The sequence below is a fragment of the Brienomyrus brachyistius genome, unplaced genomic scaffold (genome assembly GCF_023856365.1).
Source record: "Brienomyrus brachyistius isolate T26 unplaced genomic scaffold, BBRACH_0.4 scaffold59, whole genome shotgun sequence".
NCBI lineage: Eukaryota > Metazoa > Chordata > Actinopteri > Osteoglossiformes > Mormyridae > Brienomyrus > Brienomyrus brachyistius.
In genome coordinates, this window is record NW_026042334.1 from 492,833 (window position 1) to 512,327 (window position 19,495).

The window sequence follows — 19,495 nt, forward strand, 5'->3', positions numbered from 1 at the left end:
ATCAATGCCATCGTACTGTTTTAGTCCTACCAGGTGGGTAAGATATTCCAACACCGGATCCCCAAAAAACTGTTTCTTTCTGTGTTCTGCTAATGCCCTTCAAGGCACTGGCCTCCGTCCAGATTCAGAGACTCACAGAGGCCTCGGTGGGGACTGGGCCTCTCATCCGTCACTGACACACTTCTGGTCCCCCGCCTCCCCTTGCAGTTCTGTTGAGCCTGCTGACCGTGCACGCCCAGACGGACATGAAGAGGGTGGTTGGGGACAACGCCACGCTGCCCTGCCACCACCAGTTCTGGCAGGCCGACGCCCAGACGCTGGACATCGAGTGGCTCCTGCAGAAGCCCAATTCCAAACAGGGAGTGGTGAGGACGCCCCAGGCGGGGGCCTTTACCGCCGACCGGCTGCATGCACACCTGACAGAACTGCCCATGATTACCCACCACCTTCCGCTAGTAGCACCCCTTGTCCCCCTACATCCCCCCCGGATTGACACGCCCTTCTCTTTCTGTAGCCAAATCAAAAAAAAAAAAAAGCTTCTCTTTTTCCCTGTCTCCAGATCACTTACAATTTTTTCCCAGTGAACTCGCTGCAGTTTACAGTGAACCTTTTGTGAGTCTTTTTAGGAAGCAGTTTAGTCCCAGTAATCTGTTATCACACCGAGACATTCTTTTCTAGTATGAACGAACAAACACTTAATTGTCCGATTCTTTTGATAAAGTGTTCAGTTTCACGTTAAACCGAAGATAACATCGAAAGCGCCACTAATTAAAGTAAAGCATCTGAAAATTTGATTATGGGCGCGACTGCACCCTCGGTGGAGTGAATAATGATGGCCTTGTTCTCAGGAAGGCTGTGTTTAGGGGAAAGGGAACAGCTTGTCGGTGCTTAACCTCTGTGCTACGCGTCAGTAACAGAGCTAGGACCCCCGGGGGTGGGGTGGCGAGGGAGGGGGGGCACTCTCCCACAGGGGCCCTATGCAGGTGTCAGACAGGAACAGGTGCGGGAGGACTGCTAGGGGTAGCGCACTCTCGGACACGCGTGCGGCCTCACTCACACTCATGTTAGTTCCGCCTCTCCATCTCCATAGCAACAAAAACACATGAAAGATGATGAGGAATCGAATGCTTTAGACGTCTTTTCTCGGAGAAGATGGTTTCCATTATGTTTGTTTCTCACTTTTTTCAGACTCCGTGGAGGATCTAGTTCTCATTTATGCTGAGATGTACAGCTATGTGCTCTTGTGTGTAAATGCACAGGCAAATTACGAAACTATTACGTGCTAACACAGGCATGCACAGGCACAGCGCCCTCACAGCGCGCAGCTGGCAGTGTGCACAGTGAAGCAGGCAGGTGAACAGCCTCAGATGCACTGCGACCACTGTGTCTCATCGGGCCGTCTGGCACCAATGCCAAAGCTGAGCCTAGTATCACTGGGTCTCTACCAGTAAGACGAGAAGCGAGAACAGTTGTACCACCGGGGGGCGATTCTATGTTTTTTTTTTTTTTAAGGTGGGGGCATAAGAAGAGGCACAATTCATACAAAGGCCAATGATAAGCTTTGAAATAGTGAATGACAGGGGAGAGGCCACTCAGCGAGCCAATCAGCTTTCATCTGAGGCCAGTGCCCCTGAGGTCCCGCCCCTGTATTCATCCCTGTATACCACTAATCAAAAAGGAAGCATTTCAAAATGGGGCTTTCTAACTCTCTCTCTCACTCCTCCCCCCCCCCACCCATCAGGTGATCACCTACTTTGCGGGCAAAGTGTACGATCCCAGTGAGAACGAGCAGGGCCGCTGGTCCTTCGCGGGGGACTACATGAAGGGCGATGCCTCCCTGCTCATTGGCGACCTCGCGCTCAGTGACACTGGGGAGTACACCTGCAAGGTCAAGAATGGCGGCAAGTATTACTGGAGCACGGTCAGCCTGAACGTTCTGGGTAAGTCCTGTGGGTAGCTCTAAGCTCGCCTAGGATTTTTTTTCTTCTTTGTGGTGGGGGTCATGGGGGGGGGGGGGTAATCATTACCCAATGATATGTTTTGAATCTTAGTGACAGGGGAAGGGATGCTTCAGGGACCAATCAGCTTTCAGCTGGGGCCAGTGTTCCTGTGGCCCCGCCCCCCTATATACCCCTGACGTCTATGTCCAGCCCATTAAATTGCTGTTTCTGGGTCATGTGATCTGTTGGGACAGCTGCTGTTCTTTCACACGGAATCAGTCTTTATCATTTTTTCCGTAACCGGAAACTTTTTTCCCGTAACTTTTCAGTTTTTATTTTTTATTTTTATATTTACTGCTTCAAAAGCGCTTACTTATATGAAAGTGTCCGTCCACAAACTGTTCCCATTAAGTTGGAAGCTTAGAATTGTCCAAAATGTCTTGGTATGCATATCAGGACATTTTGGACAATTCCATACTTCCATCTATGTGGGAACAGTTTGGGGAGGTTCCGGCATGACCGTGCCCCAGTACACAAAGCAAGGTCCATAGAGACATGGTTGGTATGGAAGACCTTAACTGGTCCACACAGAGCCCTGACCTCAATCCCATCTAAGGCCTTTGGGATGAAATAGAATGTTGTGAGCCAGACCTTCATGTCCAACATCAATGTCTGGCCTCACAAATGCTCTTCTGGATGAATGGGCAAAAATTCCCACATCACACTCCAACATTTTGTGGAAAGCCTTCCCAGAAGAGTGGCAGCTGTTATAGCTGCAAAGGGGGGACCAGCTCCATACTGACGCCTGTGGATTTAGGACGGGATGCCGTAAAAGGTTCTGTGGGTGTAATGGCCAGGTGCCCCAATTCTTTTGTCCATATAGTTTATCTAAATGCAGCCATTTTTACAGCTAGCATTTTTCTTTACAGTTTGACTGTTATACTACAAGTGCGTTTTTCAGCCTTGTCCTTGGCATCCCTAGACAGTCGACATTTTTGCTCACACCCAGTTCTTGATTGTCTCGTTCAGGTGCGCTGGGAGCTGGGAGGGAGCAAATGTGTAGACTGGGAATCCCCGAAGACTGGGTAGAGAAAGACAGTATTAGGAGATACCTACAAATTACATTTACTGTATCGAAACACATGTTTTATACAGGCAGATTCATTCAGCTTTTGATAGGTAACGCATGTTACCCTCTTAGATTATAGAGATTGTGTGTGGTTGAACTTGCGAGAATAAGCAAAGTGTTGATTGTAAAAAAAAAGGAAAATTCTGCAAATCTGCTCACATGTTTGAGCTGACAGCACAGTGGGAACAATGTGAGGCAGTTATAGTTCCGGAGCAGAAAGATCTCTTATTATTTTCCAGCTCACGCTTCAGCCAGTTAGCTCCTTTGCTCGTACAAATTGCCCACTGCAACACCGTGAAATTTCAATTCCGAGTGCTGAGCATTTGCATCCTTCCTTTTCAATGTAAGGGTACTGACTTGGCAGGCGACCCAGAGGCTGGGAGTGCAGATCGACACACGTGTTCCGGACCGAGCTGCAGGGTGCACTTTGGGGGCACTGCAGTCTGTTTTTTTTTTTTAAAGCAGCATATTCACCTCACTGTTGGAAGCACTGCAACATGATCACAGTGAGATTTTCAAAGCGAGATTATGAGATGCACAGTTCTGCACTGATATTCAGAACCTCATATTTCTACAGTGAGATTGTGAGCATCACAGTTTTGCAGTGAGATTCTGAGACACACAGTACTGCAGTAAGATTCTGAGATGCATGGTTCTCCAGTGAGATAATGAGATGCACAGTTCTCCACTGGGATACGCAGTTCTGCGCCGAGATTCTGAGGGACACTACTGCAGTGAGATTCTGAGCTGCACATTTGTGCCGTGAAATTGTGACATACCCAGTTCTGTGGTGAGAGAATGAGATGGACTGTTCTGCACTGAGATTCTGAGACATGCAGTTCGGCAGTGATATTAAGAGTCTTTTCTGAATCTTTCTACAGTGAGAATGTGAGAGTCATAGTCTTGCAGTGAGATTCTGAGCTACACAATTCTGCAGTGAGATCTTGAGATGCACGGTTCCGCAGTGAGATCCTGAGATGCACATTTCTGCAGTAAGATTCGGGGTTACCCAGCTTATAATGGGATGCTAAGACTGGCAGTTCTGCAGCGCAGACAAAAGCAGACAGCTGTAACAGTTTGTTTCCTCTTGCAGTATGTGTGAAACCAGATGTAAAAATGAAGCCTCATCTATTCAAACTTCCTGAGAGCAGTAGGTAGCTGAGCACCGGTGGGGGTTTGAAGGTGCAACTCACGCCTGCATGGTTACTAGCTGCCTGGTTATCACCGAAACCGCCCCGGTCCTCTTTGCTCTTTTAATTCAGCGTTTCTGCTCCTTCCTGAGTAATCATGAAAGCTATTCGGGACAGCCGAGGAACAGTCATGTGGGCGGAGTTTTAGTTCTGGTATTTTCTCCAGGATGTGGGTGCATCTCAGCGCTCAGAAAGAGCAATACGGAGCGAGAAGGGGTGCCGCTGCTAAGATAGTTCTGGCTTTTCTCCACGCGTCTCTTTTTTTTCACAGTACATCGGGTGCTTCAGGGGTCGATGGTTGAAGTCCCACGAGGGGGGTCTTCCCGCAAAGTACTCCAGTTATGCTATTTGCTCTGGGTAAAATGTGTGTGGGGGGAGGGGGCACTGGGGGATAGGCGACTAACGAGGTGCACTGTTCGTTTTGCACAGTGAAGCCCTCCAAACCCCAGTGCTGGATGGACGGCCGTCTGCTGGAAGGCAGTGACGTCAAGCTGGGCTGCAGGTCGGCCGATGGCTCGGAGCCCATCCACTACAAGTGGGAGAGGGTGCTGGACAAGGGCAAGAGCGTGGGGAAGCTGCCACCTTTGGCCCTCATAGGTGAGAACTCCTGCATTGCCACTAGGGGGCACAGTAGTTATGGTTCCATAAGAACTTTGGTTTACTTTGTACTGCTTTCCTCTTAGCAGGATCACTTGGTTGCTAATAACCAGGTAAAATATGCACAATTGTAATCTGCACAATTTGCCATTGGTAAGTGTTTAATTCATTTCCAGGCTTCTAACTTTTTTAAGCTAGCCCTGAAATGAGGGTATTATAATGGGGGGGTGTTATTTTCTCAGATGCCCGCCCTGGCGTGTGGGGGCGCAGTGCCACCACACTTCTCACACCACCGCTTCCTTTTCTGTCCACATCTTCACTCCGAATCCATCAAATTGCCAGCGGAGGGCGTTCAGGATTAACGACCCTCCCAAAATGAGCATGTAGGGTCAACGCGACTTGGCATCATGGGGCGTCATTTATCACTGCGTGTGGGTGGCACCGTGAGGCTGCAACCACAGGGGGGCAGCTTGTCCCTCCTTAAAGCTGCCTTTGGACACAAATCACTGGGCTCCAGGATTCGGAGGGGTTTCGAACAAGGAGCAAGTTTGGGAACAAGCCCCTATCCTACCTCTGTGGTTTAGTGCTTTAGAACATTGTCTGGGAGTTCAGAAGGTCACTGGTTCAAATCCCAGGCCTGGCTGAATAATTTCACTGTTGGCTCCTTAACCTCAATTGCCCCAGGAACTGTATGGCTCTGTTTTCACAAAAAATAGTGTTTGACAAATAAATGTAAAACTTAAAATGCTGCATTTATGAAGGAGCAGAGTTAAGAAGCATCATCCCACTGGGTTTTTACATCTTGTCCATTTATATTAGACAGCAAGATATATATTTGTTCCATGTCTGGTTCACCTACCCTTCAAACCACAAGTGTGCCAAATAAATTCATCCTGTTCCATCCTCCAGTTTCTGTGCCCAATGGACCTGTTTGCCGTAACAAATAGCCAGGATTTTTAATAGCGAACCCATGCCAGGTATCGGATGAGGGAAAGGGGCCTCTGGCATTAACCAAGCAATGCTTGCCCATCCGTCAAGTCGATGTGTAATGTTGCGGCACTTAAAATGCAGGTGTCCATTGCAGCGCCTGCGTCGTAGGGCACAGAAATGTCGTCCCTCATCCGCCAGATAACATGGCCGACATACCAGTGAGAAAGGGCCACAATTCAAGGAGAGGTTAGAGACGTCGATGTCATTTCGAGAAAAGCCAGCTGAGCTGGATCGTTCCAGAAGACTACTTATAATCTAGTCCTGAAAACAAGGCACAAGCAAAAGGCAGTTTCAGAGCCAGTTTATATCCGAATAAAGACTTCATTATAAAGTTTCGTTTTGCAATAGCCGAAGGAATATCCTATGAAAGTTAAAAAACCACAGCGCTGGGGTTCACAGATAATCAGGCCCCCGATAAAACAATACCGACTCAAATCGGTGAACAGAATGGCCATTTTTTGGTTCATCCCTAATCAGAGCTGTGTGTTTTGTTTTGAGTTTAAGTTTTTTTTTTTCTTTTGCAGATTTGAAGAATCCAGAGATCATCACCTTGAGGAACCTCACGCTGGAAAACACGGGGGTGTACAAATGTACCGCGCACAACGACGTGGGGGAGGAGAACTGCATCATTGAGGTCACCATGCACTGTGAGTACAGTTGGCCCTCATTTAGACAATCGCCGGGCGGCTAGACATGGAGTCTCGACACCCCCCACCCCCCATGGTGTCCATTATCCACCGACTTCACGCAGATCGCATGTTCAGTAAGGCACAGGGATGTGATTGGCAGATCTAACACACAGACAAGCACACCCGCTCGCTTCCACGGCAACGCCTTGCTGCCCAAAAGAGTGTGTAACGTCTGGTAACGGCCCATTAAACACGTGTCTTTGCACACAGAAGTCGCGTCGGTAACTTCATTTAATTTTTGTTTTCGTGTGATTATTCCTTTTTGCAAATAGCACAAATCCCAGAGACATAGAACAAAACAATATTTAATTTCTCCCTGGGTTTTCTGAAACGGATGAGGAGCCGAATGTTACAGACACACCAGCGTTTTGTATTACCAAAAAAATGTAATTTACTCTGACTCAGAAAAACCTGTTCAAATAAATAAACGCTTATGGACAACTATTCAATTACCTCTACAGAGATTCATAGTTTTCAAGCCTAATAAAGAACATGCATCTAAGAAACTAAATAAATTCTGAGACAATAAGTAAACAACTAACTAAATATGTGATATAATGAGAGAAGTTATGAATGCTGACATTAACACTGACATTAACAGCAAAAATAGTGTATTTACTCCTAATTTAAACTTGCACATGAGCTATAACAACAGTGTCAGGTTCACTACTAGCTCGACTTTAAAAATAAAAGAATGTTTTAATGTATTTGACTGCATTACATTGGTAATGTTATAAAATGCATTGAAGATGACTATATAATACAATAGTTACACCTGCAGTCCCCATCATGCTTGTGTAGGTGAATAGAGTACAGTGAAATATGTTGTAAATTAAGTCACATGCATACAGATTTGTGTTGTAAATTCTTATTTTATTTCTTATTTCAACAGCATGAAAACACATGTCAATTACAGCATGTACTTATCCAAAAACAGCAATGTTGATGACCATGTTCTGGTGCTTGTCTACGTGACAGACATAACAACGAATATCCAGCACATGATTATGTAGCAGCATAACATCTGCCTTGTGTCCGAAATGTATTAGACACCGTCTGCCCTTATCCCCTAGCGAGTGTTCTATGTAGCGAATGCCATATAGTGAGAGAGTGGGTGGACACGTGGACATTCCAAATACTCTGACTTCCTGTATTCCTGTATTGAATTCCTGTGTCACTGTGTCTGACTTCTTGTATTGCAGTATCTGACTTCCTGTGTTGCTGTGTCTGACTTCCTGTATCAGTTTCTGACTTCCTGTACCACAGTTTCTGACTTCCTGTATTGAATTCCTGTGTCACAGTTTCAGACTTCCTGTATTGCAGTATCTGACTTCCTGTGCTTCTGTGTCTGATTTCCTGTATCACAGTTTCTGACTTCCTGTATTGCAGTATCTGTCTTCCTGTGCTGCTGTGTCTGACTTCCTGTATCACAGTTTCTGACTTCCTGTATTGCAGTATCTGACTTCCTGTGCTGCTGTGTCTGACTTCCTGTATCACAGTTTCTGACTTCCTGTATTGCAGTATCTGTCTTCCTGTGCTGCTGTGTCTGACTTCCTCTATTGCAGTATCTGTCTTCCTGTGCTGCTGTGTCTGACTTCCTGTATCACAGTTTCTGACTTCCTGTCTTGCAGTGTCTGACTTCCTGCATTATGCTTATCTGGGTGAGTTCCTGAGCTCGCACATTTGTGTTGCGCCCCTGATCACCCATTTCTGATGTCCACAGACGTGCGGGGGATGGGTGTGGTGGCCGGCGCAGTGGTGGGCGTGTCCTTCGGCGTCTTACTCATCATCCTCATCATCTGGCTTGTCTTCCGGAAGAAGGAGAAGAGGAAGTATGAGGAGGAGGAGACCCCCAATGAGATACGGTGAGGCCCCCCCCCCCCCCCCCCCCCCAACGAGACCCTGCATCCCGCAGTCTTTCCCCTCTCTCTGAGTATGTTCCCCATTTCGCTGATCGCGCTCTCCTGTATTATGCATGCGAGGCTGGCCAGGACGCTTGTTGCAGCATCGACAGTTTTTGCTGCGGTTTAGCAGCGGGGCTGCAGCTCGTTTGTGAGCGTCGAGATGAATTATCTTGGCTCTGGAGCTCAGCAGAGTTTGTACAGTGCAGTCATTCTAGGGGAACTGGCTGAAAGCGTACACACTGTTTCCGGCGTACAGTGCATGTGCAGCAAAGGGACATTCACATACCTACTCACCACCAAAGGGAGGCACAACCCTGCAAAATGACACCGAAAAAAATAAGCAAATGATCGTGTGCCAGACGGGCTGGCCAAGTAATAGATGAGCCTAGAGGGTCATGTAGGTTACTGTGGTGATGGCCGATACACTGAGGAAACCTGGGAAGTGTTACAGTATCCAGAAGTCTTGCGGAAGAGGAAAGCCAACCCATGATAGCATCAGGGTCCATCTCGCCTGTTAAGGACAGGCATAGAAGCTTAGTCGAAATGAGGACCAGGCAGACTAAGTGAACCTAGAGATTTGTATCGATTAGTTGCATTTCTCTGTTTTGGATTTAGTAAAATTTTGACACTGAGGGTCCGTCCTCCATGTCTCATGCAGGGAGGACGCTGAGGCACCCAAGGCCAAGCTGATGAAGCCCAACTCGCTGTCCTCCTCCCGATCGGGAAGCTCCCGGTCTGGGACCTCCTCCACGCAGTCCATGGTGCACAGCACCGCCCCCCGCGGGCACCGCCCCCGTCCCCCAGCCGTGGCAGCCTTGAAGGAGAACGGACAGCCCCCCGGCTTCAGCCAGCCCCCTCCTGCATACACACAGGTGGAGACCAAGACGCTGGAGCCCGACACCCCCAAGTTCACCTCCAGGAATCTGAGCGTCACCCCGGTCATGATCCCCGCCCAAAGCAAGGCCTTCCAGACTGTGTAGGAGGAAGTGACATCACTCAAGAAGCCCCATTCTGCTCTACGGCGCCACCTAGCACTCCTTATACTCCTAAAACCAGGAAAAAAATACTTTCTCTACAGAAACAACTGAATGCAACAAAAAAAAGCAGATATCGTTTAAACACATTAATAAATGTTTTCGTGAATGCCTACCTAAACGGAATAACTATGAAGTGCTTGCCCCTCTTAAATGAAATAAAAAAGAAAATGGATGAATGCACCTTTTTATGTCCGTTCGAAGGCGATATGTTTTTCTAATTTTAATTCTGAAGGCATGGAGTGTACAGTGTACAGCGAGCTGGAAGTGTCGAGGTTTTTTTTTTTTTTTTTTTAAGGAAAGAGACTCAGATATTTGAGCAAATCATCCACACAGATCCCACCGGAAGGGCGAAAATCGGGATTCTGGGGAGCGGGATGAGGAGGTGGCAGGGGTGAAGTCAAACTCATACTGACCAGCGAGGGAGGGGGGGGAGCTACACCGCAATCCTCTGTCATCCGCAGCCACGGTCTCACCCACACACCCAATCGGCAGTTCCCAGCATGCACCACAGATGCCACATTGCATCGCATCAAAGAGTTGGTGGGGGGGCGGCAGCAGTGGCAGGGAGTTGCTATGCAGAAAACGGAGTCCGGGAGGAAACGCTGCCTCGCATGCCGCCGTAGCCGAGCTGCATGGCAGCACTTTGAGTGTCCCGCGGAGACCTGGCAGTGGCTGCAGGGCCCCCGTACGCGATGAATCACGCCGACATCGGAAGCAGTTGACTCATAGCTGACGTTGGAATTTCATCCATGAGGACAGTTTCTCCAGAAATGGAGAGATGGACACTCCCGTCACAGGACTCATGATGGTACCTCGACGGACGTCCCTCTCCTCCCGGGTGTCACCGGCGAATGTTCCGGAACCTACCTTTGGCTCGCCTGACGTCATGTGTTACATCCTGGTCGTCAGAAGACCCCCTGAAACGCCATTTGAAAAGCCAAGGGTGGATCATCCTTAACGAGGAAACATCAAGTTAACCAAGAGCTTTATATTGCTTTTGTTGAGTCTTGTTGTTTTTCTGCCGTCACGTTTGACACTAGAGGCTGCAGGATGCCGTGAAGCTACTTGTTGCTGCCCAGAGAAGCACCTCAAGGTTGCCGTTGGCCCACGGTTGATTTTGTTTCTTTATTTTCCTGCTTTTTTTATGTGATTTTATTGAAACCAAATTGTGTCAAAAGGCTATGACTGTGAGTGGAAAAAGGAGGACAGTAGATGAGATTGGTCGGTTTTTAAACCAAGACTGAACAGCTATTCAAACCTGATCAAGGACAATGTTCACTCGCATGGGAATCACGGAGCAGATTCATCCCGTGTCACGTTGACTTCTTACTCATCCTGTTGGTTTTTTGAAACAGTTTTCAGTTTTTCTCACCCAGGCTGAGCACGAGCTACACGGACGCAAGTGATAAACAAGGAAGAGTCGCCCATATCGTGTGCCTTTGAAGTCCCTCTTTCTTTCGACCGATTCCTTTTCCGTGCCCAGCAATGGAAAAAAAGAAAAATCTTTGGGAGCTTTTATTCCAAAAATAACACCTGAAGAAGCTCGGGAACGAGCTGGTCCTCTGTAAATAGAAAAGTCGTAGATAGATGGATTGAGTATCCATGCAATAACCCTGTCAGGGAAAATCTGTATTATGTAGTTAGCATTGTTTAATATTGTACATAAGGCTAGGCATACTGAAATGATGTCTTTTAGCATAAGAGGAAGAGTAGCAGAGGGATTATGGAGCCAATATCCAGTGAAAGAGTTGGTCTTATGACCTAGAAGACCAATATTGTTTCTACGGCATTAGCACTTTCAGGCTATGCCTACACTCCCGCCTGTCAAGGCACTTTCCCTGCAGACGAAAACAAACAAAACGTCCAGGTGTAACCTTTACGAAATGGCAAGGGGGCCGATGTTTGGCCTGTCTGTTTTCATTTTTCTGTCTAATGTGCCTTTTTTTAAAAAAAAAATAAATAAATCGATTCAGTTTTGCAGGCGGAGCTCGCGCATGTGAGGCTCATGGCTCGTGGGTGAGGTCGAGGAGATGCACGAGGGTGACAAAAGGTAGGAAGAGGGTTGGGGGGGTGTCACACATCCTGTGCTTTTCCGCGGGCTGGTCTCACGGGCCTTTGGAAGCTAAATCCGCCCAATAGACACCCAGGACAAACAGAACGCTAGTGAAATGAAGAACATCAGACAGCATCACAGTTCTAAAGAGTGCGAGGTGACTGTCAGCAGAACTCCAGCAGTCTGGCTCCAAGGGCAATTCTATGATTTTTTTTAAGGTGGGAGGCATAATTTATTTAGAGGGGCCAAGCTTATCATTAGCCAATAATATGTTTTGAATCAGTGAGTGACATGACTGGGGCACTCCAGAAACGAATCAGCTTTCTGGCTGACCTGTAACCCCGCCCCCTCCGTCTATATCCCTGCCGGGCTTTGTCCATGAGTGACAGCAGATACAGGGCAGCAAACGACAAAGCGATTAAGGACGGCTTCCCTATGCCCCGAAAGTCTGCGGGGTCAAATACTGGAAATGGCCCTGCCGCGATAGCCTAGAGCGTGCAGGTTAACCCGACCGGCTCTGGGAAAATGTCACGGACGGATTGAATAAATCACAGGTCACTTTGAAAACAGCTGAATACGGATGACAGATTTTCCAAACTGATTTGCCGGCGAGTTTTGTGAAGCCAAAAAGGGGTGGCTAGAGATAGGAGGGGTATTATTAAGCGGAAGCGGCTGGCGACCTTAAGACTTCCCCTCCCCCCCCCCTTCCATTAGCTGGCCTTTGAAGAAGAGAAAAAAAAACACGGAACAATAGATCCACTTCCATCCAATTCCACGCTACGCTGTACCTTGGCTCTCTCCAACAGCAGAAAAGGGATACCCACCAATTTTAAAAATCTTCCACTACGCTGCTTTTCTTCAGAGCCAGTAACAGCATCTGCCAGTTTTTCCCCCTATAAAAAAATTTAGGAAAAAACATATTAGTGATCTTTAAAAGGCCCTTTTTTTTGCTTGGAAGTCTTCTGACTGAACAGGGTTCCAAATCTGAGCTGGGGATTCAGAACAAGCCCACTCCAGACTGAAGAAACGTCACGTCAGATCCATGCAGCTACGTTTATGTCCTTGCAGACGCTTTGACCAGCGACTGACCTCGGATCAGCTACCTTGTCTCTGACACTGTGCAGTCACTATGTAGCACTACTTACACAGCAAGGGAAAATTCACCTCAACAGGGAAACGTGGTGGATGGGACGGTTTGCATGCTACACATAATTATGTAAAGGGATTATTTGCCTCAATGCTAATATATACATTCAGTGACCGGTTTATTAGGTGCGGAGAAACAGCCTGTTTTTCCAAGTAGCCAGTCGAGGTGACTCCAGCATCTCAGAATCAGCCACCCTCCTGTGATTTTCACACTCTGCATCATCTAGAGTTTGCAGAGAACGGTGTGATGAACTAAAACGTCCAGTCAATGGCATTTCTATGGCTGAGAATACCTCGTTAATAAGAGAGGTCAGAGAGGAAGAGCCAGCCTCATTAAAGCAACGAGTGCAAAAATAACAGGTCAATACGAAAGTGGTGTGTGGAAAGGCTTCTTTTAATATACAACTTATGTACCCTTGAAGCGGTTCTGGGTGCAGAAGCAGATTCTACCCAAGGGCAGGTTTCTTCTCTCTAGGACCCCACTAAAAAAAAGCGATTTTGCTCCCTCCTAGTGTACTGATGGTTTGTGGCCAACAGGGGGCGTCAAACCTCTGGGGCCCCATCACTGCTAATCCTACCCGGTACTATTCAGATACACCTAATGAAGTGGCCACTGAGTGTATGTATATATATAGGCAATAACTGTAAATATCACATATGGAAACGTTCAGCATATATTTTGATTTCTTTTTTGTGTTAAATACATGTAATTTGCACTTCCACACGCTGCGCTCATATTGGGATTGATCTAGTTTTGCCTGTGACACACTGTCTGGATGTGCTAGCAGAGACGAGGTCTGCCACAGCATAATAAAGGGAACTACCAGCCACCATTTACTTTTACTCATTTCTCGCCAGTCGCATTGCTGTCCATCCATTCTGTTTATTTGTAAAACCAGTGTGTTTGTTTAACGGGAGAAAGACATGTAAATATGCCCTTCACAAGTAAAATTGTATATTTTTACGATTTCTGAATTATTATTGTTTAATTTCTAATAAAACATTAAATGATGAGTTACTCAGCATGAGACGTCGTCTTGCTTCAGTCGGGCTGATGCAGGTGTTGCAGTCACGTGCCTTTTCGAAGTTGATCATGTGACAAAGGATAACCTTTGTGTAAATACTGCTTTGCCAGTCTTATGGGCATGATGAACCGAGGTTTCCCAGCAGCACCTCAGCCCCACATAGCAGTGGTTTCTCACTGGAGCTAGTTACTGAGTCCATAATGCTGCCCCTGAATGTGTATACCAAGATTGGGTCTTATGTCCTGTTTTAAAGATAAATTACTATTACATTTTATACAAAGAAGAAGGCGGAGTCAAACAGTCCACATGAGCAATTGGGGGTTAAGGGCTTTGTTGAATACCTCAAAGGTTACATCACTCTGTCAAACCTAGGATTTGAACCAGTGACCTTCTGATCACAGGCACAGCCTCCTAAACCCCTGAAGTTGGGATTACAACTTTGTAAGATAAACTTATTTCAAATTTTCACAACGGCACACAGAACTTTGTAGTACAAAGTATTTGAAGTACAATATTTGTACTTTAATCTTTGTGGTACAAACTGCGTGATGTATTACAAAGAGTAATGGCTTCCATTAAATACCAATATTTGCATCATGCTAGCGCAGATTTATACAAAAAAAGCACTTGTGAATTTTAAAACATGCCAAAGTGGTAATTAAGAGGGGGGAAGTGTATATTTTAACCATTCTGTAATGAAAAGACCTCCCAGTTGTATGACATTTCCCTACTGCGTTATATAATGTTAACTTTTTTCATCCCTCAATTAGTACATTGCAGCTCTCTGGCTCCACATAATTACGTGCCGTTTGGTTGCACGTCGACCAACCCGTGTACAGTAACTGCCTGCCCCCTGCCCAAACCCCCTAACCCCAAGCACATAATGTATATAACGCCTATACCTCCGGCTCCCTCCGCATCATTAGTCCTGTCTCCCTTCCTCTGCCCTGTCCTTTGAAAAACAAAATCGATAACGCAGAGCACAGCCTTTAGCACGCATTTGCTGAGTACAAGCAGCATTTGCCGCATGGCAGTACAGCAAAATAACGGAGGAAAACACCCAGAGCAACACTGGGTTGCCGTATTCTGCACTGCCAGCAGGTTGGTGCGCAGAAACACAGACCCCGCAAGAAGAAAGCTCAAGCATCGCCTGACGTTAAGAAGACTATGGTGCTTTTTCCCTTTTGTTTTAAGTACGCAATGAATCCGTGTAGACAATTTCCCTTTTAAGCTCTGCAGATATAAGTTGAGTTGAACTAAAAATAAATACTGTTCCGGAAATGTATTTATTCGGCTAAATACATTCGTGATGAAATCCTGCCCTCTAGTGGTGACCACAAGCCTTTAATGCGTAAGGTTAAAACCATAGAAAAAGACAAGTACAAATTGCCTAATTCAGGCAACATGGGAGCTTATGGTATCAGAATAAAAAAAAATCATGTGACCCGGAATAAAATAAGATACATGAAAATCCCAGATTCAGCATGTTGACAGAAAAGAGTCTCACGCCATATTGATAACGTTTCTTTTACAATCAGATCCCTTTTATACAACATATAAATCATTGCAGCAGGCCTGATATGTCAATATACTTATTCCGCGTAAGTAAAGTATTTTCTTTAACATTAATATGATAATATAAAAAGGGGGCAGCCGTACTCCGCGGGGTGTGACTCTAATAATAATTAGAACAACAACACTATTGAACACTATTCATCGTGCGATGAGCACCCCACACTGCAGTAAATAGTTTCTTGAGCTGTTCTCGATCCATTACTTATTTTTTAACGAAACTTTTAAGGGCCCGACATGATCTCAGTCGCCTCACTGGTTGTTTCAGTTCCGTAAATGAGCGGTTCATCGTTCACAAGCGAGTTCAGCGAACATACGCTCTCTCTCGCCTCCCTCTGGTGTAATGATGTACAATGGTCTAAAGGGTTCAGTCGACATATATAACTTAATTAACATTAAGTATAACATATGAATATATAAAGTAAAACATTAAAATTATGATTTCACAAACAAAAATAATATATAGAAAATATCCAAGGAAAAGCCAAAAGAATTGATTCGCCGTAGAGAATCGTAATTTCCTAATCTCTAACGTATATTTCTGATCTGACACCCATAGCTGGGGGTATTCACGTCCCCCCTCAATGGATGATATTCTCACAGAAAAACAAGTGTTGCCTTGTGGCTCATAGATAAACTGGCTACATTTCACTCTCGGCTGACTAGACTAATTAATGCACAGCCATTAATTCAAACTGGGAGGTTAATGGAATGCTATTTTTAGCCAACACTTGACATTATTTCCGCGAGCTCCCGTCGAGACAAAAGCGTTCACAGCTACCGTGAGGATTATTAGGTTGTTCAGCTGTTGACTTCACATAGACCCGGAATCTGAACCACTTTGCTCCTTAAAACTGAATAATCACAGCGGTCTCCATCCAGGCGTTTATCCATGAAAGTGCTACAGATGCTCTGAAGACATTTTCATTGAAAACGCCAGTGCTTTTTACCGCCACCCTCTATTAGACGATTGTCACAATGTACAGAAATTGCATTAAAACGAAAATGGAAGGAAGCCCACTGAACCAATCTGAAATCTTACGGTACATCAAACGATTCCTACAATCACCTGATCTCACTCTATTTAAGTTAAACCCACTAATGAATAAGTCTGTATATTGGGAAAGCCATTGATGGGAACTCCAAATAGGCGTTAGGTTACTATCCCAATCATTATGATGTCCAAAGATATTTCTTTTGGCCATCCTGACTTCAGCCAGTTCATCAGCGGATTGCTAATTGATTCTTCGGTAAATGATGACCAAGCGCGGGCCGTTTTCATTTAAATAATTGACATTGACTATGGATGAATAATAGGCGCACGGATTATATAGCTGCAGAGGGGCTTGCTTAATGTGCTATAAATAAAATGTTTGCTGACATTGGTGATCGTGTAGTTTATTGTTCCAATGGGACGGCGTTTCGAAACCTGACGGAGCCCATTCAGGAGCAAACTGTATGCGTGTTTATGGGTGGGCGTATGGGTGCGATAGCGCCCCTTCGACACTCGCATAAAACCTATACGAAAATGTATCTGATGAGTGGTCCATGGTTGTTGAATAAGACATATATCGCGCCCCGTCAGAAAGAAGTGCAGGCGCCGCTCCCCGTCACACGGATGGGCGTGAGACGCCGTTACTCCATTAACCGCGATGCGGTGCATCCAAGCGTAAAGACCGTACGGCGAGTCTAGGAGCGCCGGTGGGGTTTGCAAGGGCAAGAGGATACGTCATATATAAAACATATTGTAATAACCCCCACACCTTGCGCGTTGTGAACTGCACTCTTTTGTTATTCCAGCTTTTATTTTGTCTTGTGTGCGTGTATATTTGAAGTGGAAAATGGCATTTGCGAACACGGGGCACATCATCCCGCAGCTCAAACTGGAGCAGTCGGCGGCGGACAGTTTGCTGAAGAGCATCTCCATACGATCTCTGCAGCAGCTGCGGACCAAGTCGGGCTCCCCGGCCAGGTAGGGCGAGAACCTGCTTACTGTCCTATGCCAATACGGCTGTTTGTAGTAATAAAAAGTCCTACCAGAAAATAACAGCTCTACCTGGACTAAGGATATGCAATGCAGTTTGGTAAGTGTTCTGCAAAACACTCATTTGGATAGGAATAATAATGACAAGGGAATATTCTTTACTACAGGGATTTAAGGCTACGGGTTATGAATAGCAGTAACAGTCCTGGCATTTGAAAACTTGGTGCCCAAAGTCGTCTGCTGCTGTAGGAACTTTGGAAGTGTCACAGTTACCCTGCATGCTTCCTAACACTTCATCCCAGATCGAAACATTATTAAGGTGGACTTTTTCAATTTTATTCTGAATGAATTTGTTCTCGAGTTTCTCTATGAACGTACTTAGAAGGTTTTACCAACAGTATCTGAATTATTAAAGATATAAAACGTAAACAGTATAGAGATGGTGCTGAAATTAATTCTAGCTGACATCACGTGGATATACTAATTGGCTTAATAAAGTATGTGACATGGTTGGCTTTCTGTTCATTAATACTGTGTTTCTGATTTGTTTTACTTGTGACGTTTAGTCCTACACTTATCAGAACCAGACTTTAAACTCTTTAAAGTATACCATTTGTTTCGTAAGTAACTTGGGTTTTACGTGGGGTGCACTTGTACAGTGTATTTGTATCAATGCATTTGACTTTCTTGAATATTTGATATTCTCAGCAAATGTATTCGCCTTATTGCAAATTGATGGTTTGATGTCACTAAACGCTGAGACGTATAGCTTCGGTAAATAGGGCTGTATTTTTTACTTGCGTGCATCACTAGATAAGCAGACCTAAAAGGTGGTTTTAGCATGTGGATGGATAGCCTTGTCACCTTGCACCTCCGGGGTTGCTAGTTTGAATGCGGACTTGGCTCAGTGTGTGCAGAGTTTGCTCTGACTAGACCATCTCCCTCCCACGCTTCACGGATGAGCAGTCTGGGTGAATTGCTGACTGTGAAGTGTGTGAGCTAGTCTGTTTTGCAGCGTGCAACAGATTGGCATTTATCCCAAGTTAGGGTGACGTGCCTTCCCGCGATAACCTCAGGATCACTTTTACCCTGTCTGGGTAAGTTAGGATTTGAAAATGGATGGATAATTTCAAAAGTGCTTGATGGCTTTTAATTTCTCAGAGGAAAGGAACGATTTTATGCTTTTCATGGGAGAAAAAAAGGCTTCAGCAGCTGGCCTCACTGATTCTTCTTGTACTTGAATCTGTTTTAAGTGCCTGTCACTGTTAATATGAACCGCAAATGTTGTCAACTAAGGGAAGGATCGCATGGAAGTTTACGGGGGGAGGGGGGTCTTGCAGGGTAGGCTGAGGTCTGAGTGGACCCCCCCCCCCCCACAACCATGACATGTTAACCAAACAAAGGGTTCAGGTAGACAGGAACTAGCTATCCATCTGAGTCTTGGTATAACTTCTTTTGTCTGCAATAATCAAAGGATAACTAGTGTCTCATGAGTACAAGCCTGTCATTGCTTCTTCCAACTGCTATGCTTGTGTAGATCTTTATTAATCATTAGATACGCTTGCTATACTCCTCCTCCTTGTTCTGTGAGGCACAGTTGAAGTATTACTAGTATTATTTCTAGTGTTTATGCTAAGTAGTCCTTCAAATAGCAACATCTGTACATGCCAACATAGACTTCACTTGCACGCCATGCTAATTTATGTTTAGTGATTGGCTCATTACCAGACTACATCATCTTTTGGTCTGCAGACTGATTGGCTGTTCTCCAAGCTTGTATTAACTTCTACCTCCATGTTTGCACTTTCTACATTCAGGGGATTGCTTTTATTTCCATTGTTCATGTTCAGAGAGTGAAATTGGGACATGTGTCCCCTGAAGGGAATTTATTTTGGAGATTGTACAACCTTCTATTTTAGATACTTACCCTCACTTTTTCTATATGTTATTCCAGGGGTAGGGAACCTGATCCATGGAGAGCCGGTGCGGGTTTTTATGATGGCCTCTCAGTCAGCCAATAACAGTGGATTCCAAGGACTGGAGTTGAGAATCGCTGCTTTATTATTGGCTGACTGAGAGGCCATCCGAAAAACCCGCACCGGCTCTCCATGGATCAGGTTCCCTACCCCTGTGTTATTCCCTCTCTCTTACAAAGGTCTTCCTCCCTTAATCCCATTTAAATACAGAGAAAACTGACTGGCTGCAGCAGTTAAAACCTGTTTCTGTTGGCCTGGGTTTT

The 19,495-nt window shown here is 45.7% G+C and overlaps 1 protein-coding gene across 1 annotated transcript in view; it reads left to right on the forward strand.

Moving 5' to 3' along the window:
* The window catches only part of LOC125725010 (CXADR-like membrane protein), a 52,194-nt gene extending 38,501 nt beyond the window's left edge, over positions 1–13,693 (forward strand). Inside the window, exons 2-7 of the mRNA XM_049001549.1 lie at positions 208–365; positions 1,742–1,940; positions 4,689–4,856; positions 6,371–6,493; positions 8,259–8,400; positions 9,098–13,693. Coding sequence (XP_048857506.1) covers positions 208–365; positions 1,742–1,940; positions 4,689–4,856; positions 6,371–6,493; positions 8,259–8,400; positions 9,098–9,419 — 1,112 coding nt within the window. The 3' untranslated portion in view covers positions 9,420–13,693. The remainder of the gene's footprint in view (positions 1–207; positions 366–1,741; positions 1,941–4,688; positions 4,857–6,370; positions 6,494–8,258; positions 8,401–9,097) is intronic.
* Positions 13,694–19,495: the final 5,802 nt, after the last annotated feature.